We start from the raw sequence: 18624 nt of genomic DNA, 5'->3' as shown, positions 1-18624 counted from the left end.
ACCATGTTCCAGAACTTCTATTTTCAGCCCATTAAAACAAATTCATTTGTGCTGTTTCAGCTCAGCGCCTCTTCTTTGATCACATGGTACACATATTGACTTGTACGGTTTACATTATGCAAGCAGATTTTCAGACTGCTGAATAGAATCAGCAGAAACCCCGAGTGACTGACCAGAGGAGATTCTTACCCAATTCCCCTGGCGATGCTCTCCAGCTGCCGGCACATGCAGGATCGGACCTCAAATTCCACATCTTGGCACAGAGACAGGACGATAGGCAGTAGCTCCTTCTTTACCCTTCACCCAGACAAACCAATTCCAGAATCAGACAGATCATAACTGAAATTAAACTTTGATTAATTACCCAGCCCAAGTGCATGGTGGTGATTGTAGAACCCAGTGCTTAAGGAGATATGGTGCAAAGGATGGTCATGGCTTGAGTGATTTGGCACAGCCACACTCACAGTGGGGACTCAAACTTGAGAGCCGCCTTCCCCAGAATGCGGCAGCTGGCAAGTCGGGCCGGCAGCGTCTGTGAGAGCTGTGCCTTCGATACCAGTGGGCCCAAGATCTGTGGGTCAGTAAAATAGGAAAGAACACTGAGCCTGTCACTTGGGAAATGGATTTTGACCTCTGGCCATTCAGTCTCGCCATTACTCTATTGCATTTTATAAATATTTCCCAATTGCTGGCAATGTCTTACTTGTTATATCACAATAAACAAATTTACTTGTCTGAACCCATGTCAGCTTGCATTTATATATGTCTAGTCATATACACTACCAATCAAAAGTTTTTCTACAGACTGAGATGTTCTACGTTTGTAAGTTACTCACTTAATATTTACTAAAATACACTCAATATTATTTGCTAACAAATATATTTACAGTATGTTCACCATTTGATAGTGATGTAACGATTAGATACAATTCACGATTCTGAGTTCACTATGCAATTTTATCACGATTTTTTAGCAGAATGAGCTGCAGACAAATTTATTAAAAATATTCCTTTATTTATCTTTTTAAACTGTGCAAAATGTGTCCTCTTCTTAACAGTGCCACTGAAAATGAATATAATGCTGTTTAAAAAAATTCAAATCAAAATAAGTACATAAAAAAAATCTCCAAATAAATAAACTAAGGCTTGCATGTGCAGCTTTTTGCCCTGTTAATAATCTTCGCTCAGCTCACTGTGGTGCCGGTGGACGTGCTATTTGTGTATGTTATCAGTCTTATACAACGTTTGCACACAGTTTTTATCTTGTCTGTGCTTTTCTCGCTGTTTTCATTTGTGATTACCGGGAAGCTGCCACACCATCGATTTAAGATCAGGCATTGCGTCCATCCATCCATTTTCTGAAACCGCTTAATCCCAACTGGGGTTGCGGGGGAACCAGAGTCTATCACGGGACCAACCCCAGGCAGTCGCCTACACACCACAGGGCGCATACACTCACACAACTAGGGCCAATTTAGACTGACCAATCAGCTTATCCTGCACACTTTTGGACCATAGGAGGAAACTGGAGCCCCCGGCAAAAATGGGGAGCGTGTGCAAACTCCACACAGAAAGGACCCGGGACTGAACCTTCTTGCTGTGAGTCAGCACCGCTAACCACTGCGCCACCAGGCCATCAATTTTGCTCAACTTCAAATTTCCTCACCATCTCACGTTCGGTCAAAACCAAAAACTGACGTATGACGTCGATTTGACTATGGAGTGACATCTGACATCAAACTCACGTCATGAAATCAAATGTAATATTACACCAGTTTGTCTGTTAAAGTATTGTGAAGAGCTCCTAAAGTAGCGATGCATTTTCCACATTAGCTGGTTTAAATCGTCACACGATTACATCTATTTTTAACCGATTCACGATTACATGCCTACCATTTGAGTACCTTTATTAGCAAGAAAATGTCAAGCCTTTGATTCATCAAAGTCACCTCCTCTAGCAGTTACCTGTATAACAGCAGAGCAAATTCAAGGCATTCTTTCTACAAGGGACATTACATCCTGTTCTCTAAGCTCCTTCCATAACTCCTGGATCATTGTCCACAGGTGTGATGCAGCAGTTAGCTGCTTTGCCTTGAAAGTTCTATCTAGTTCATCCCAAACTAGCCATGTCGGGTTCAGGTCAGGTGACTGTGGTGGCCAGGCCATGAGGTTCAGCTTCCCTTCTTTTTCTTTCCTTTGCAAATAGTTGTGACACAATTTGGAGGTATGTTTAGGGTCATTGCTCTGTTACATAGAGAATGACTGACCGATGAGTGTTACCTGATGGAGTGGCATGTCACTGCAAGATGTTATGGTAGCCTTTCTGATTCAAAATTCCATTCACTCTATGTCAATTTCCAGGTTTAGATCCAGCAAATCATTCCCAAACCATCACACTGCCTCCTCCATGCTTAACAGTGGAAGTTACATACTGTGGTAGCATCCTCTCCTCAGTGCCAATGCACATAACACCATAGATTTCAAACTTTAACTCCTGTCCACAGTACCTTATGCCAGTCTTCTACATACCAGTTTCTGTGTTCTTTGGCCCATGCAAACCGTTTCCTTTTGTTAGAAACCATCAAAAGTGACTTTCTGGCTGATATACAACCATTTAGCCCCACCTCCCTCAGTCTTCTGTGTACAGTTGAAGTTGACGTGTTGGTGCCATGGCATTCATTCAGCTGCGCTTTCATTTCTGGTGCACTTAACCTTCTGTTATGTAAACTGGTGACTTATGAAATTGTCTTGTGGCTTAGATGTGGATCGAGGCCTACCAGTCCTCTTCCTGTCCAGACTAGATACAGTTTGTTGTTGTTTCTTGATGGTATAAGCAACTGGGGGGAAAGGAATTTTCAATTTCTTGGCAACTGCTCTGTAACTATAGCCTTTGCCTCTCAGAGTGACAATTGCTTGTCTTTTCCTTGTTGTTAGCTGACATCTGCCACCCATAATCAAGGTTTCAGACTCACAAATTGTCTCACTACTAACATTCAAAAACCTACCTAATGTAATTATAATTTGGACCATTAGACAAGCATTTGATATTTAACGAATTATTAAGAGACAGCCAATGGGATGAAACAGTTGACTGGTGCATTTAAAGTTAAAGAACAGCCTAGAATTTGACACTGCCATCACCACACAATCAGTTAATAGGATGTCAGACATGCACTCTTACATATTCTTTCCATGTTATAAAGTAAACTTGCTTTACTTGACTTATATTTTCATTTATAGTTGTTCCCTCAACAGCTTTCCAATGTTTAACAGGAATAAAAAATATGTAGTTTGTTAAATAAATATAAAAGTGGTTGGTGTGCAAAAGCCTTTGACTGGTACTGTACTGTATATAGTATACCAAACGTCCCCACAATCTGACAAAAACCTGTTATTTTCATGCTGTGGGGACCCATGTTTTGGGCCCCACAAGAATAACCTCAATTTTATAATAATCTGTTAATGCAATTAAAAAACTAAAAATGTGAAAAATCTTGTATTTTGTTTGGTTGTTTATGGTTATGGTTAGTGCTGGGTAGGAGTTAAGGCCGTCATACCTAGAATTAGGGTTATGCCCATGGAAATGAATAGACAGTCCCCACCAAAGATATAAATACAAAGCTCTGTGTATGTGTGTGTGTGCATGTCTAAAAATACAGGTGTGCATTTACACGTGTGTGCTTAGCTACCTCTTGTCTGATCGTCTCCTTCGGCAAGACATCAATTGCTGAGAGCAGCGTCTCGAGCCATGCATTGCTCACCACTGAAAAAGAGTCGTGCAGCATAAAAAATATACAAAATATACAGGCAACGTCTATTTGGCTACTTTTGGTACACACAAGACACGGGCAAACACACGTGCAACAATAGGGAAATGCAACCATTAACATTAACAACCACAACAATGCAAGGGCTATTTACAATTGCGGGGCATGTTGGAACATGTACCCTACTGGTGTTACAGTAGATTGGTTATTGATCTAATTTTCTGATGCAGAAATATGGAGACCCAAGCAAAAAAGTTACTAATTGATGTATTCAATTTAGCTGAGGTACAAAAATAATTCCATTTGCTCTTGCTACTTCTGTCTTTTTTCCTGTACATCTGTGTAACTTCCTAGTTAGTGCCAGTGCTTGTGGTCTCAATTAACAGCATTAATTGTCCCCAGAAATGGGGACAAATAATATAGATGCATTTGTGTTGTGGTCCACTTCCATTCTGGCTTTTGTATTTGTGTTGTGGTTTTGCATTCTTGTGGCTTTTGCATTGCGTTGACCCGTCTGGGCCACGCATTGTGTAATCTGTTTTCTGGTGAGGTGAGAAAGAAAGGCTGTATGCAGAAAGTGGGAAAAGGAATGATGCAGCTTGTAATGATACGAGAAAAAGGTCTAAAAACTTTTAAGGATATGCAATGAAAAAATAACAATTCAATGGTTTTCTGAACTGAATCCAATTGAAACGAGTTAGAAGGTCTGTGTCTTGCCAGAGATTTAATGACTATCACATTCTCCGGCGTTTTTGAGTGTTTGCCACACCGGTTAGCTAACAAAGCAGAGCAATGTATTTATAACTAGTGAGGAAATGTTCTCTTGCTAAAAAATTATGAGGTTTAGTTTTGCTATTTTTGTTTTGAGGTGATTAATCTCTCAAGACAGTTACTAAAAGTTAATTGGAGTTAAACTTGACTTAATAAAGTAAACCTACATCAGAGGAAACTAAGGGAAATGCGGGCCATGTGGTTGTGTGGTGTGCTAATATTAAGTGTTTTCCATGTACAGCAATGAAGAGGATTATATAGTACTTCTGAAGTTAATACATTTGTTGTTTAAAGAATGACTAAATGTCAGAGGTGGAAATTTCAGGTCCAGAAAGTAAAAATCCAGACCAGGCCAACCAACCAGTTGAGTACTATGTGACTGTGGCTCTTTATGCTCAACTGGTTAGTTGAAACAAAATCCTTGTCTGGATTTTTACTTTCTGGACCTGAAATGTTCACCTCTGCTAAATGTTGCCCTGCTTGTGCAGATTGTTTTTTGTTCTTGACAATCCACATAAGTCTATTCATCAGAAAGATTCACTGAAGGACATATGGACATATAGTGGATGAATAGGGGGCGCACAATGGACATGCAGTGGAGCTTTTCATCAGACCAGAGGACAGATTTGATCCTCATCGCTTTGTTCAGGTGAGCACTGACATGTTATTACATTCCAGTAAAAGAAAGGGTACAAAACACTACCCGGGTAGATGAAGACTGGTTGAGTTTAATTTATTTATCATTTTCTCAGAGCTCAAAGTTATTTTATTATTTTGGTTATTTTGTCTGCCGCAGTGGGTTTGACAAACGGAATTGAAAAGACATTGAATTTTTCCACTGAAAAGAAAAACAACCTCCAGAAGAATTGATTATCCTGTCTGAATCTAAATCTGTTTGGATTTTGGAATAGTTTATGTTATTCTGAGACTAGATAAAGGATGTTTTCATTTTATAGTTAAATAAATGCCTGTAAATAAAAATAAATAAAAGCTGTATGTACTGAGTAACATAAGTGCTTTTTTCTTTATTCCTCTACTCCTCCTTACAAAGAACTTAGGCTTTGAGCTTCCGCAGGTGGTACATTCGAATATAATCTTTTTAGTAACTAGTAATCTGTAGTCTATTACATTTCAAAGTTAACCTTTCCAACAATGGTACTGGGTTCCAGTCAGAATGGAGCTTATTCCAGGATGCAAATGGCACCAGGCAGTGAACATCTTAGATTGGATGCTACAGTAATGCACAAAAGTCAGTTTTAACAATGGTTAAAGAAATGGTGTTAAAATGATCTTTCAGTTTAAAACTATGATTTAATGTCTGTCAGAGTATCAGGTTAACCTCTTCTAAAGTTATCCCAGTATTTCCAGTAACCATCTAAGATACCTATTTAAAATATTTTTGGACTTGATCATTAGTACACTTGTCTAGCTAATAAATACCTCACTAAGTTAACTAATTAAATTCACCAATTAAGTGAGCTTGTGGTCAAATGTAACAAATACATGGAATGGCTGAGATGCCCTAGAGAAGAGGTTTGGGAACTGAAGCTGTGTTCATCTAGACATCCAAGATATCAGCGCCTTTTTGGAGAACATAAGGAATTCTTGGTAGTTTTTATTGTGTTAATTTTAATGTGCATATGTTCTTATGTTAAGTTGAGCTTCCTCTGAGCAAATATACACTTACTACCCAGATAAATGACGTTAAACATTTTCTTTGATTTTTGCACTGTACTGTACTGCACATACTAATAATGTTATATAGTAAACATCCGGTTGTCTTGTACACTGCAATTCGTTTGAAAGCTTTCAGAGGCTCATGGATGTCACCTGTGACATCACACACTAATCATAATGAAAAGGTTGCATTTAGCCTCAGACCTCTAAACTAGACATGCACTGACCTGCATCCCGGTGGTCCAGGTAGAGCAGGACAATCTGTAAAATGGAGTGTGTATGCGTCTGAATGAGGACAATGTCATCCTGCAGGATGGTCAGAAATGAGGAGGCTGCAGCCAGCTGTAGCTCCATCCCACCCACATGGAGCACTTCCTGCATGTGTGAGACATAGCTCAAATCACCGGGACTGCTAGTGGGACCTAGCATCCTCAGGTCTCAGTGGTACTTCAGCCCACCCTGACTTTCGGTACCACCCTCCGGAATGTCTCAGCAGGGTTCTGTCGCACCAGATTGGGCAAGTTCATGACCACGCTGGCCCTCTGCACTTCCTGGCCCGAGCTGGATTTAAGGACAAGAACACAGGCACAATTATTATTGAGAACTTTCTGTAGACCATGGATACTTCTTCTCAAAAAGAAATTCCTTTCATGCCTGAAACAAATACCGTAAAACTAAGCTTCAGTGGTACCTCTGACAAGACATAAGGTCTTGGTCTGATCATGTGACATAAGGTATATAAAGACTGTTGACATTCTTGAATCACTGACACCTGCAGACCCTAACCTAACTGCAGTGAAAGGGTAATCATGAGGCAACTAAATTTCCATGATGCCTCAGGAACTATATATTTGGTAAAATGTTACTGTAAGACTTGGTATATGAGAAAAGGCTAACAGAATTATGTATAAATGGGGAAAGGAGGATGGAACAGGGACAGCAATTGGGGTTTAGGTGTGACAAAATGGAGAGAGATGAAACGGAAACATAGGACAGCTGATCCTGAGAATCAGACTGGAAACCGATAATGGACACTGGACCTTGGAAAGATTAACACCTGGCTGCTTGAATAGTGTTCTGGGACACACAGACAAAACATAATAACTAAGCTCATCACTTCACCAGTCCCCCCCCCCCCCCCCCCCCCCCCAATAAATGTGTGTGTGCATGTAACTTACTGGGAATTACACTTACTGTAAATACTGTATCCATCTCTATTAATTCATCTCTATTCAGGCTGTCTTGGTGAAGTGTGTAGTCATTACAATACAACCCAATTTCCAAAAAAGTTGTGACGTGTAAAATGCAAATAAAAATTGTATTGTACTTTGAATATATATATGCTCACTTTGAATTCGATGCCAGCTGAACATTTCAATAAAGTTGGGACAGGGGCAACAAGACTGGAAAAGGTTATAATGCTAATGAAATACTAAAAAAAATGCCTGGTGGAATGTCTCACAATTAATTTGTCTAATTGACAATAGGTCAGTAACATGATTGGGGATTTCATCATCTGTGGTACATACTGTAGCATCAGTGAAAGATTATGAGAATCCGGAGAATTCTCTATATGCAAGGGACAAGACTGAAAATCAGTATCGGATAGTCATGATCATTGGGCCCTCAGGCAGCACTGCAGACACAATTCTATAATGGAAGTCACTGCATGAGCTCAGCAACACTTCCAAAAACCACTGTCTGTGTACAGTTTGTCATTGCACCCATAAATGCAACTTAAAAATCTACCATGCACAGAAGAAACTATAAAGACTGAGAAACATCGCTACCATCTCTAGTCCCGGGCTGAGGCAAAGTGGATAAATGTCCTGTGGTCTATGTACTGCATTTAGGATGAGAGCTTCGCAAAGCTTTCATAATGCATAATAAACAAATACCTTCATAATGTAGTACAAACTGTCCTTGATTCTTATACCAATCATTATAATGCATTATGAAGATATATAATGCATTATAAGATGACAGCTTCAAGAATACCAGGAGGACTAGCTTGTTCTGCTCAACATATGTCCATTGTGACCCTCACCAGAAAAAATGGTGCAAAGAGTAGATTGAGCTCATAGCCCAGTTCAAAATTTTCAGAAAATACTTATCATCTAATTCCTATACAGTATTTACTCCAAATCTAGAGTATTCTGCATTCATAACGGAAACATTTCTAAAATGAGGCTTGTTCTAACAAAATTAATGCATTTATATTTAAAAGATGAGATTACTGAAGGAGAAATAGAATCATATTATTTCCATTCAGTTTAACTGATTAACCACTTAGGAAAGAAAAGCACCCCGCGACCCAATAGGATAAGCGGTTTGGAAAATGGATGGATGGATGGATGAAAGAAAAGCACTAAATGCTCAGTTCCTCTTCTTTATTGGAAAGAACAGAAAGCAAATTAAATGAAACATTTATTGCCACAAAAATTCCATTTCCACCCCAGACATCCCCATCCTAAAAATTACATAAATTAGGATAGTCAGATAGACAGGCAGATGAATGGGCAGGCCGATAGACAGATGAGCAGGCAGACTGTCAACAGACAGACAGCAAATGGCCAGACAGATGGACAGGGGGACAGGCAGATTGAGGACAGACAGGCAGGCAGGTAAGAAAATGGACAGCCTGACAGAGAGGCAAACAGACAGATGAATAGCTCGATTGACAGGCAGACTGATGGACAGACACTCATGCAGACAGGTGGAGGTCTGCTCATGATATCTTACAGGCTGAAGTTCTCAATACAGAGTTTTTAGCACATCAATATAGGCAATAAATTGTTGTCATTTCTTAACACACCCATCAGCCACCTGTCTAAGAGAAGATCTACAATACTGTAAATTCTGCATTGTGCCAAACATGGGAAAAATGTAATAATATCAACCTACATGCAATATAAAGACAACAGGTCAGCTGTAATACCATAAATGGTGATCAATGAGCATTAACTCCAGTCTGACTCCCAGAAAACAGAGTTCCAATAATTCCACAAATTTGCAAACATATATCACAAGATCACAGGCTGAATGATCACATGTTCTTAAGATTTTGATAAATCTCCGGCAAAGATGCATTCTCTGCACTACTTTGAATGATAGAAGGCTTAGTCAAGCATGTGTTCTAGTAATAGGTAGTCTGCCAATATCCTTACAGGAGCACCCCTCCCTGAGCTCCAAGCCAAACTCTAGCTTCCAAGTGGCAATGTAGACACGATAGACTGTGTGTAAGATAGTGTTATACAATCATGAAATTTGAGCTTTCTCAAGAGGTTTGTATAAAAATAAGCCAAGGAAGGAGAGGGACCCCTAGGGAAGATGGTAGAGGCACAATATTTCACTTGTGTACATTGAAAGAAATGAATAGGATATAAGATTTATGGGGGCAGCATGGTGGCTCAGTAGATAGCACTGTTGCCTCACATCTCTGGGACGAGTCTCTGCCATGGCTCCAAGTGTGTAGAGTTTGCATGTTCTCCCCATGTCATTGTGGGGTTTCCTCTGGGCACTTGACTTATGCCCCACACTTCAATAACATGCTGAGGTTAATTGGAGTTACCAAATTGCCCATATGTATGAGTGAATGGTGTGTGAATGTGCTCTGCGATGGGTTGGAGTCCCATCCCCCCAGGGTTGTTCCCTGTCTTGCGCCTGTAGTCTCCAGGATAGACTCCAAACCCCCTGCAACCATGAACAGGATAAGTGGATACTTGGATGGATGGATGAGTGGATGGATGGATGGATGGATAGATGGATGGAGAATGTGAAGGTGGGTTACATGTGTGCGGAGTTTGCATGTTCTCCTCATGTCGTCATGGGGTTTCCTCCAGGTACTCCGGTTTCCCCCCATAGTCCAAAAACATGCTGAGGTTGATTGGACTTGCTAAATTGCCCGTAGGAGTGCATGTGTGAGTGCATGGTGTGTGAGTGTGCTCTGCGATGGGCTGGCCCCCCATCCTGGGTTGTTCCCTGCCTCGTGCCCATTGCTTCCGGGATAGGCTCCAGACCCCTTGCGACCCAGTAGTAGGATAAGCGGTTTGGAAAATGGATGGATAGATTATTATTATTATTCATTCACGTATTCATTCATTCAATGGGTAAAAAGAAAGCAATACAAACCAAACAGCTGCGGGACATAATAATAGCTGTGGTTTGATACAAGTTAATGAAAGTGTTTACTAACATAACAACAGAATCTCAAAGGGATAGATTCCAGAACATTCCACATCCTTAAATATGGGAGTGGTCCTTACTATGTGACTTAACATGAACCCCCCCTCCATGTTGACATATAGGCCCATTCATTTGGGATACCCTGAGATTGATCTGTTAAACACTGAACTGGAACAACTGACTGATACTGTCAAGGAAGGCAGTATAGTTTCTGGGGCACCACTCAAAAAGTTACTTGCCCCTCATCACCCCCAGATGCTTTGAAAACTAAACAAACAACTACTGAGTAGAGTCAGAAAATTGTAGCCAGCTACAGTAGATGATTAGCAGAATAAACTGCTTCAGCTTCTTCTAAATGGGGAATGCAATTATTTAACCCACCAAACGCGAAATGCGTTGATTTTCGTACCCATTAATCTCAGGCTCATAACTTTGGATAGGTATAACACAGAGCCATGAATCAAATATTGTTAGAATTCAAAGAACTTACTCGATCTGGGCTTTCAAGTTGCAACATTGTGCGCTAAAGTTTTCCAGAGTGAAAAAAAAAACATTTTTACCAAACCATGAATCGTCAATATTATTCACATTAGATGGAAAACAAAGTGTGTATTCACTTCCAGGATGATCCACATACTACCCTTCTGGGGGAAAACATATATATTCTATAACTAATTTCTTATAAGCCTATAAATAAAGGGATAGAAAAACACTCAAAAATTGGCTGGAGTTTTTACTAAAAACAACAAAACGTAGCATTCTATTTATTAGAAAAACAATTGCTTAATATTTTCGTACTTGATATTCACAAAAGTTTATATATGTATGTTTGATGTCTGTCTCCTTCAAAACAGTTGATACACAACGCGCCGACCGTGTAATTGGAACACCTCCCACATGTATACACAATGAAGTACAGTACTACAGCTTTGGTTTGTTATTTGAGGCTAAAATTTCTATTAAAAGTTTCTCAAATTTCACTTTACCAATGACAGTGTATATAGGCGGAAAAACAATAACTAAAAACCAATAAACATTCAGCATTAGAGATGGATGGATGGATGGATGGATGGATGGATGGATGGATGGATGACTATTTGTGGCTCAAGCCTCTGGGACCGCACATGAATGTGTGGTTTGAGTGGTGCTAAACAACGCTTCTGGGTACAATGAAGAGAGCACTCTGTATCACAGACACTGTGCTATGAGGGCTTTCCAGCAGGCACCTATGAGGCAGACATAGCCAGAGACTGAATCATTCCCCAGCAAAATGCATAAATGCATTGATTTTTGAAGAAAGTAAGCAGATGCTGGCAGCATGTCACTTTGTGTTTGCTTTGGTGTCCAGATAGATTTACTCATATTCCCAAAATCTGCCTTTATTTTCATACACCCTTCACCCTCCAAGGCTCAGAGCTGAACTTCTGACTGACTGACCCATATGTTTTATTCCCCAAATGTGCAAAATTAAAATTTTGAATAAAGTAGCTAAACATTTTACTGCTTTTTTATGCATTTCTCTAAGACAAATTAAGCAATTAACATGTACTTTGAAATGCACATAACCCTTTTCTAATCCAATATGGACACTAAATCCTATTTTTCAACCTTCTGATGACCAGGCTACTGTGAAAAATACATTCTCAACACACAGCACCAGATATATTATTATTACCATTTTCTAAAAAAAAGTGTAAAGACACTATAATGAAACTTTACATTGTCACATCTAAAAATTCAGTCATGGGCAATAGTGATAACTAAACTTGGCTTGGCAGACAATGGCTGCCAGTCCAAATCTGACCTCATGCTGGGTGAAACTTAACGTTACCTGAGTCTGTAAATCTGCAGCCATAAAAGGAGATGTACTGTAAAAATAAAATATCCACTGTGGCTTTTGGCTCGCCTCATTACCTGAGGAGGTACACAGCTCGCTCTATATCGTTTAGGTCCTCGTCCACAGTCAGCTTTTCAATCTCCTCTGCAGACTAAGGGTAGGAAAACAGAAAATTAAAAGGTAGGAAATTTAAAGGAATTTCTTTAGAACAACAGCTCAGAATCCTAAGCACAAAAAAGGAAAACAAATCAAATTCCCTAAGTTAGAAACTTATCCAAACACAGAATCATATGAGTAGAGAAATGGAAACACACAACTCCACCATCAAATTAATTTTCTTCTGTAGTGCACAGGTGCCCACAGGTGTACAAGGTATTTTGGGGCAAAGAAAGATTTTTGAAAAAGTGTTCAACAGTGAAAGGTCCTGGCACTCTGTGCTGAAGCCAGGTAGGAGTTTGCAATACTGGGCACAGTTTCACCCTTGGGAAGGAGGCACAGGCTGTACTGCATGCCTCTGAAGTGACTTAGCTCCTCTGCCTTTGTTACTTCCCCCAGTGTAGCAGGAGAGAGCAGAGAGTTCGTTGGCCAGCAGAGGGAGGATGTATTTTGCTACTGTAAACCTTCAAGCTCCTGAAGGCTACTTGGCTCCGCCTATGAAGCAGTGAGCAGGAGATACCCACCCACGGCATCTGAGCCTTACACATTCACATGTATGCGCAGTTTAAAACTGCATGCGGGACCACGAACAGACAGAATGTCACGTCGAGAGTACTTATTTAAATATTTGTAAACGAGTGCATTTTATTATTATTATTATTATTATTATTATTATTATTATTATTATTAATAAGAAATCAAAAAGCTATTAAAGTATCCGCTTAAGAAACCCTTAAGATTTAAACCGAACAACGATATCTGTAGCGGAAACCTGAGGGGCACAGCTGGTGGAAGAGACCCCTGACAGAAACTGCGTCACGGTGGCGAAGTGGGCAATCCCCGTTTTGCATTAAAGGCTGCAGTGGTAGTGGTTTGGACTGACCATCTAAACACTTCTGGATACATCCCTTATGACACATAACAAACATCCTCGCGCATAACGCATATCTGCATTCAATGCTTAATGTTACTGCGCAAATATTTGCCAAGATCGCATAACTGATAGATCGTGTTCTAGTAGTCCTCAGTACAAATTCGACTGGTGAAACAATTAAACAATTTAACGAGTATGCCTTTTAATAAATACTGAGTTATCGCATCACACTTAATCTGTTATTAATATAACCTGCATTTCATTTACAACTGAAACTTTGAATTTGATGCGAAAATCTCTAGTTTACATAATTTACCAGAAAAAAAAGAAAAAAAAACATGTAAGTACTGAAATACATTTGGGATGAAACAACAACAAATACATTTATGATTTATCAAATGCAATACATCTACTCGTACAGTTTGGCAAAACTGATTAATGTAGAACATAACTGGACATTCAAGACCAGTATAGACAGAAATACCTTTAAACTCCTCCGTATTGGTCTTTCGTTGATGGTTAGGTCCTGCAGGTCATCTATGTGCCCAATCAAATTGGATTGATTCAATGTCATTTTGTTGCCGAACATGGGTTTTATTTCCTATTTCCGAATCCAATGGTGTTAAATCATTATAGCGACCATAACCGTACAGGCTCTTTCTTGGTTTGGGAAACGCTGTGTTCCACCCCTAAATGAGCCTCTTGTCTTTTTACGGTACCTCGTTAAGCGCAGACGAGCTGTGACGTCAGGAAAACGTCTCTCAGCGACTTGATTGAGCATCTCTTCTTTCAACAAAGTTTTGCGTCGATTTCTGACGCGACAGGAGGACGTCAAGGGATCCTTTTTACAGCAAAATTTTACGCATTCCATTTTTTATTGATTATTTTGTCGGAAATTCTACTGCCGGAATATCAGCACTCGCCACTTAACAAAAATGTCACACAAACGTCAAGAAGAAAACATAAACCTTTCGCAATAATTCAGTTCCGTAGTACGTTTGTCCTTTGTATAGAATTTAATTTAAAATGTAAGCCTCTCTGGTCTGGCGATTCTCTTTCAGATGTATGAGTGTGTACTGCATTGGCATAACTCAGCTTAAAACGTGTCTGTATCTAATCAGTATGTGTATAAGTATTACATAATTAGTAATATTAAAGTGAATTACTGTTTGCAAAGAAAACGTCAAAAAATAATAAAGAGGCAGTCGGAGATTTTTGAACGCAGAGTCTCTATCTGACTCATGGATGCACTAGTATGTTTAACACTGTTCTATTACTCATCGATACGCTGAAAAAGGATTCCAGCTTTGACATTCAGAGTTCAAAATCTGCGCACACGCATTCAACTCTCTAACACATACTGCAGCAGCCTAACGGGTCTCCATGGAGACAGTGGTCCAGGCAGGCTTAGGAGGAAAAAGGTATTGCACCCACGATACATGTGTTGCACAGAAATGTCTCCCAAGATAGAAGGTAGTGTCTTCAGAGTCTTCATGTAACACAGCTTTTGACATTAGTTTGATGCGTGTCAATGGTTAGTGACAGATCCAGATAGGAAAATGCCTCATGTGTGGTAGTTGTCATAGCCTAAGTGGCACCCTAAGCAATCATCTGCAATGCAAAGTGGCTGGCAAGTCAGCGCCCCCCGAAATAGATAGATAGATAGATAGATAGATAGATAGATAGATAGATAGATAGATAGATAGATAGATAGATAGATAGATAGATCTGGTTAAAAGAACGGGCGGCACGCTGGATCAGCATTCAGGGTTCAGTGCAAATCCGACCACGGCATGACCATTATTATTGAGCCTAAATATTAATGACGATTTTTAAACTGTTCAGAATATTTGCTGTTGTACCAAATCGACATGAGCCACATCATTCTTAGATACTTGGAAAGTCATAGAGTCTAGGATTATGTGCCGGAAGTAGGGAAGTTTACACTTAAGCACATACTTCTGGTGGGCAGTAACTCCACTGGTTCTCAGAAACCAGTAGAGGGAGGCAGCAGCTTATTCAAGGCAGGGGCTGCTTGCTCTCCACAGCATTTAACATTTACATTTACACAGCCAACCACAACAAAGGCAGTTTCAGCTCTAAAGTGAAATTTCTTTGAATCCGAAGCTGTCATTAAATAAGCTTGGTATTGTTTTACTGAAAGATTATTTATATTAAATGTCTTTTGCTTTTATCTGAAAACAAATCAGGTCAGACTTTACTGTCATTTCAAAATATACAGAAATACACAGTACAATATATGGTAAGACATACAGTACAGTAAAGCATAATAGCATTCACCTGAGACCTTAAACACAGCTTTACACAGAGACATCTTAAGACCTTCTTCAGATCAGTGAAGAAAAATAAAAATCTCAAAAGCAGCTATATACTACAAACCAATTGCATTCCAATACATACATCCATCCATCCATTTTCCAAGCCGCTTATCTTGGTGGGTTGTGGGGGGTCCGGAGCCTATCCTGGAAGCAATGGGCACGAGGCAGGGAACAACCCAGGATGGGGGGCCAGCCCATCGCAGGGCACACTCACATACCATGCACTCTCACATGCACTCCTATGGGCAATTCAGCAACTCCAATTAGCCTCAGCATGTTTTTGGACTGTGGAGGAAACCGGAGTACCTGGCAGAAACCCCACAACGACATGGGGAGAACATGCGAACTCTGCACACATGTGACCCAGGCGGAAACTCGAACCTGGGTCCCAGAGGTGTGAGGCAACAGTGCTAACTACTGCACCACCACGCCGCGCATTCCATTACAGTAAATGTGAAAATGTAGGTTGTGGTTATGGTCTTGGCTTATGGTCTTGGACTGTTAAGTTATAGGTATTGAAAACTGAACTACCACATTTTAAAATGCATAACTCCCCATTAAAGCAAACAATAGCAGATTATTTTGAGTAAAAATAAACAAAAAGAAAGATCAAACAGGGACCTAGAGAATGTATCTGACAGTGACCTCTGTGAGTGACATTTCCTACATTGCCATGTCCCTGACTGGTAGATTCCTGGTATTTTCTGTCTGTAATCGGATACTTGCAGTCCCAGACTGGCCCTGCTCAGGTTCAGGCACAGGAGCTGTTTAGGCCTTTCATTGGCCCCATCCCATTTTCTGTGCAAGGTGGCCTTAGGTGCCAGCTGGCTGACAGGCTCTGAAAACTGTGGAAGGAATCTCTGGCTGACAAACAACAACAAGGGCTTAAAGTGGCATATTAGATTTATTCTATTTAATTTCCTATGGGAATTCTATAGTAATTCAAACAGTACTTGCATGGAATGATTGAGCAGGATATTATGGTGCAAGCCACTTTATATGGATTATATATACTGTGGTAAATATTTGGCCTAGTTTGTTGCTTCACAATTAAAGTGTCACAATGGCATGTTTACTGTATACACCAAATATTTTAAAGTCCTCAGTCAGTCTGATAAAATATATCTCTTGAGCACTTAACGTGCTCAGTCTTTCTAAATTATCATTATTATACGTCTATCGTCTTATTCACTAGTATTTGACAAGATAATTAAATACAGACGCTCCTCTACTTACGAACGTTCAACTTGCAAACTTTCAGACATACGAACGAAGTGGACTATAAGTCCAAATTGTGTTCGTTAGGCTCTGTGCGCCAATTCCTCCTAGTATGACTTCTGTCCGCTATTCCCGCCGCGCAGCAGCGTAATGTGCGTCTCCCAGCATCCTAGTTCTTTGTACTTGTGTATACCCTTAAAATGACTTTGACTAACGACTTACGCACATTTCAAGTTACGAACGGCTGTTTGGAACGTATCTCATTCGTAAGTAGAGGAGTGTCTGTATACACAAAGTCCATACTGTACATTTTGTAAGTCATATAAATAAAGATATCATTAATATTATAGGCAAGCATAATTTTATGGCTTGGTGGCATGGTGGCCTCAGAGGGTTTGTGTGCCATTTGTATGCTATCCCTTTCTTGTATGGGTATCCATCGAAAGTTGAAAAACATGCAGTTAGGTACATTAGTTAATGTAAATTGCATGTATTCACTCCAATGGACTTAATGAGACCATTATGTATATGAGGAGCAGCCTAATGGCTCATTGGTTAGCATTAGGATTAACCTCATGCCTCAGGGACCAGCGTTCAAGTGTCTGCCGCAGGTGTGAATGGTGTGGTGTGCCCTGTGATGTGTCAATGCCCCATTCTGGGCTATTCCCTTATTTACATCAATAGTGTCCTGGATAGTCTCCGGAACCCCCCAGGACTCTACACCGGACAAGTGGGTGTAGAAAATGGATGTAAATATATAGTTATTGTTTTTAATTTCTTGTATTATTCATGGCTGGTTCAGTGATTGGAGGTGGGAGGTTTCCTGGCCATTTCAGGTATCTCAGTTTTCCCCCACAATCTGAAGACGGGCACCTAGGCTAGCTGGCATCTCTTTTTGTCCATAGCATGTGTGGGTGTACAGTATGTGCCCTGTGATAGGCTGGCATAACAGGTGCAGAATGGTTATCAGGAAGTTGAGGGATTTTCCCTATGGGCTTGTGAGGGCTGGTCATTCCTCCCCAACCCTGGCATTAGATACTGTCCCCTCCAAAAGTACGGAAACAATGTGGTCTATTCCTTTATTTTTGCTGTACACTGAAAACATTTGGGTTTGACATCAAAAGATGAATATGAGACAACAGATCAGTAATTCAGCTTTTATCTTCAGGTGTTTACATCTATGTTAAACAACTTAGAAGATATCATCGTTTGTAATGGAACACCAAATTTTTTGGTCTAGATCTGTAAATACCATTCATCTTTTGATGTCAAACCCAAATGTTTTCAGTGTACAGCAAAAATAAAGGAATTGCCCTCACTGTTCCAATACTTTTAGAGGGGACGGTAGCTGTTATACTAGGGGTGCCCAACCCATCACAGGCAATGATTATTGGATCATTAATGATCCCCCCCCCCCCCCCCGCCTTTAATCAAGGACAAATTCCCTGGCCGCTTTTTGTTGCCCGTTGGCCCCTGGTCACTGGTCAAGAGTGTATACCCCCCGCCCACCACCACCCCCATGACAAAATACTGATAAGATGGATTGATGGTACTGTTTACATATCATAGAAGTCCAGATAATAACTTAATACACCTTTGAATAATTAACCTGTTGACTGAAGACAGTGGTGGAACAGTTAGCATCCATGTGAGACACTGGGTCCAATTAACTTTATCATGAGGCAGGTACCCTTGTGTACATTTATCACTACTATATGACCTGTGCACAACTAACATCATGGTCTCATTTTGGGGCAAGTTAATATTACTGTTAGATACTGGCTTAGACTGCCAGACAGT

At 40.2% G+C, this 18624-nt stretch overlaps 1 protein-coding gene across 1 annotated transcript in view; it reads right to left on the bottom strand.

The window, feature by feature from the left end:
• Window positions 1-13971, bottom strand: part of LOC125720966 (serine/threonine-protein phosphatase 4 regulatory subunit 4-like) — a 32057-nt gene extending 18086 nt beyond the window's left edge. Inside the window, exons 1-7 of the mRNA XM_048996887.1 lie at window positions 13752-13971; window positions 12315-12388; window positions 6674-6776; window positions 6443-6590; window positions 3690-3763; window positions 465-571; window positions 190-297 (exon numbers count right to left, since the gene is read on the bottom strand). Of these exons, the coding sequence (XP_048852844.1) occupies window positions 190-297; window positions 465-571; window positions 3690-3763; window positions 6443-6590; window positions 6674-6776; window positions 12315-12388; window positions 13752-13856 (719 nt within the window). The 5' untranslated portion in view covers window positions 13857-13971. The remainder of the gene's footprint in view (window positions 1-189; window positions 298-464; window positions 572-3689; window positions 3764-6442; window positions 6591-6673; window positions 6777-12314; window positions 12389-13751) is intronic.
• Between the last annotated feature and the right edge of the window lie 4653 nt (window positions 13972-18624).

Source organism: Brienomyrus brachyistius, unplaced genomic scaffold (assembly GCF_023856365.1).
Source record: "Brienomyrus brachyistius isolate T26 unplaced genomic scaffold, BBRACH_0.4 scaffold27, whole genome shotgun sequence".
Taxonomy (NCBI): domain Eukaryota; kingdom Metazoa; phylum Chordata; class Actinopteri; order Osteoglossiformes; family Mormyridae; genus Brienomyrus; species Brienomyrus brachyistius.
This window is presented reverse-complemented; position numbering and strand designations above follow the sequence as displayed.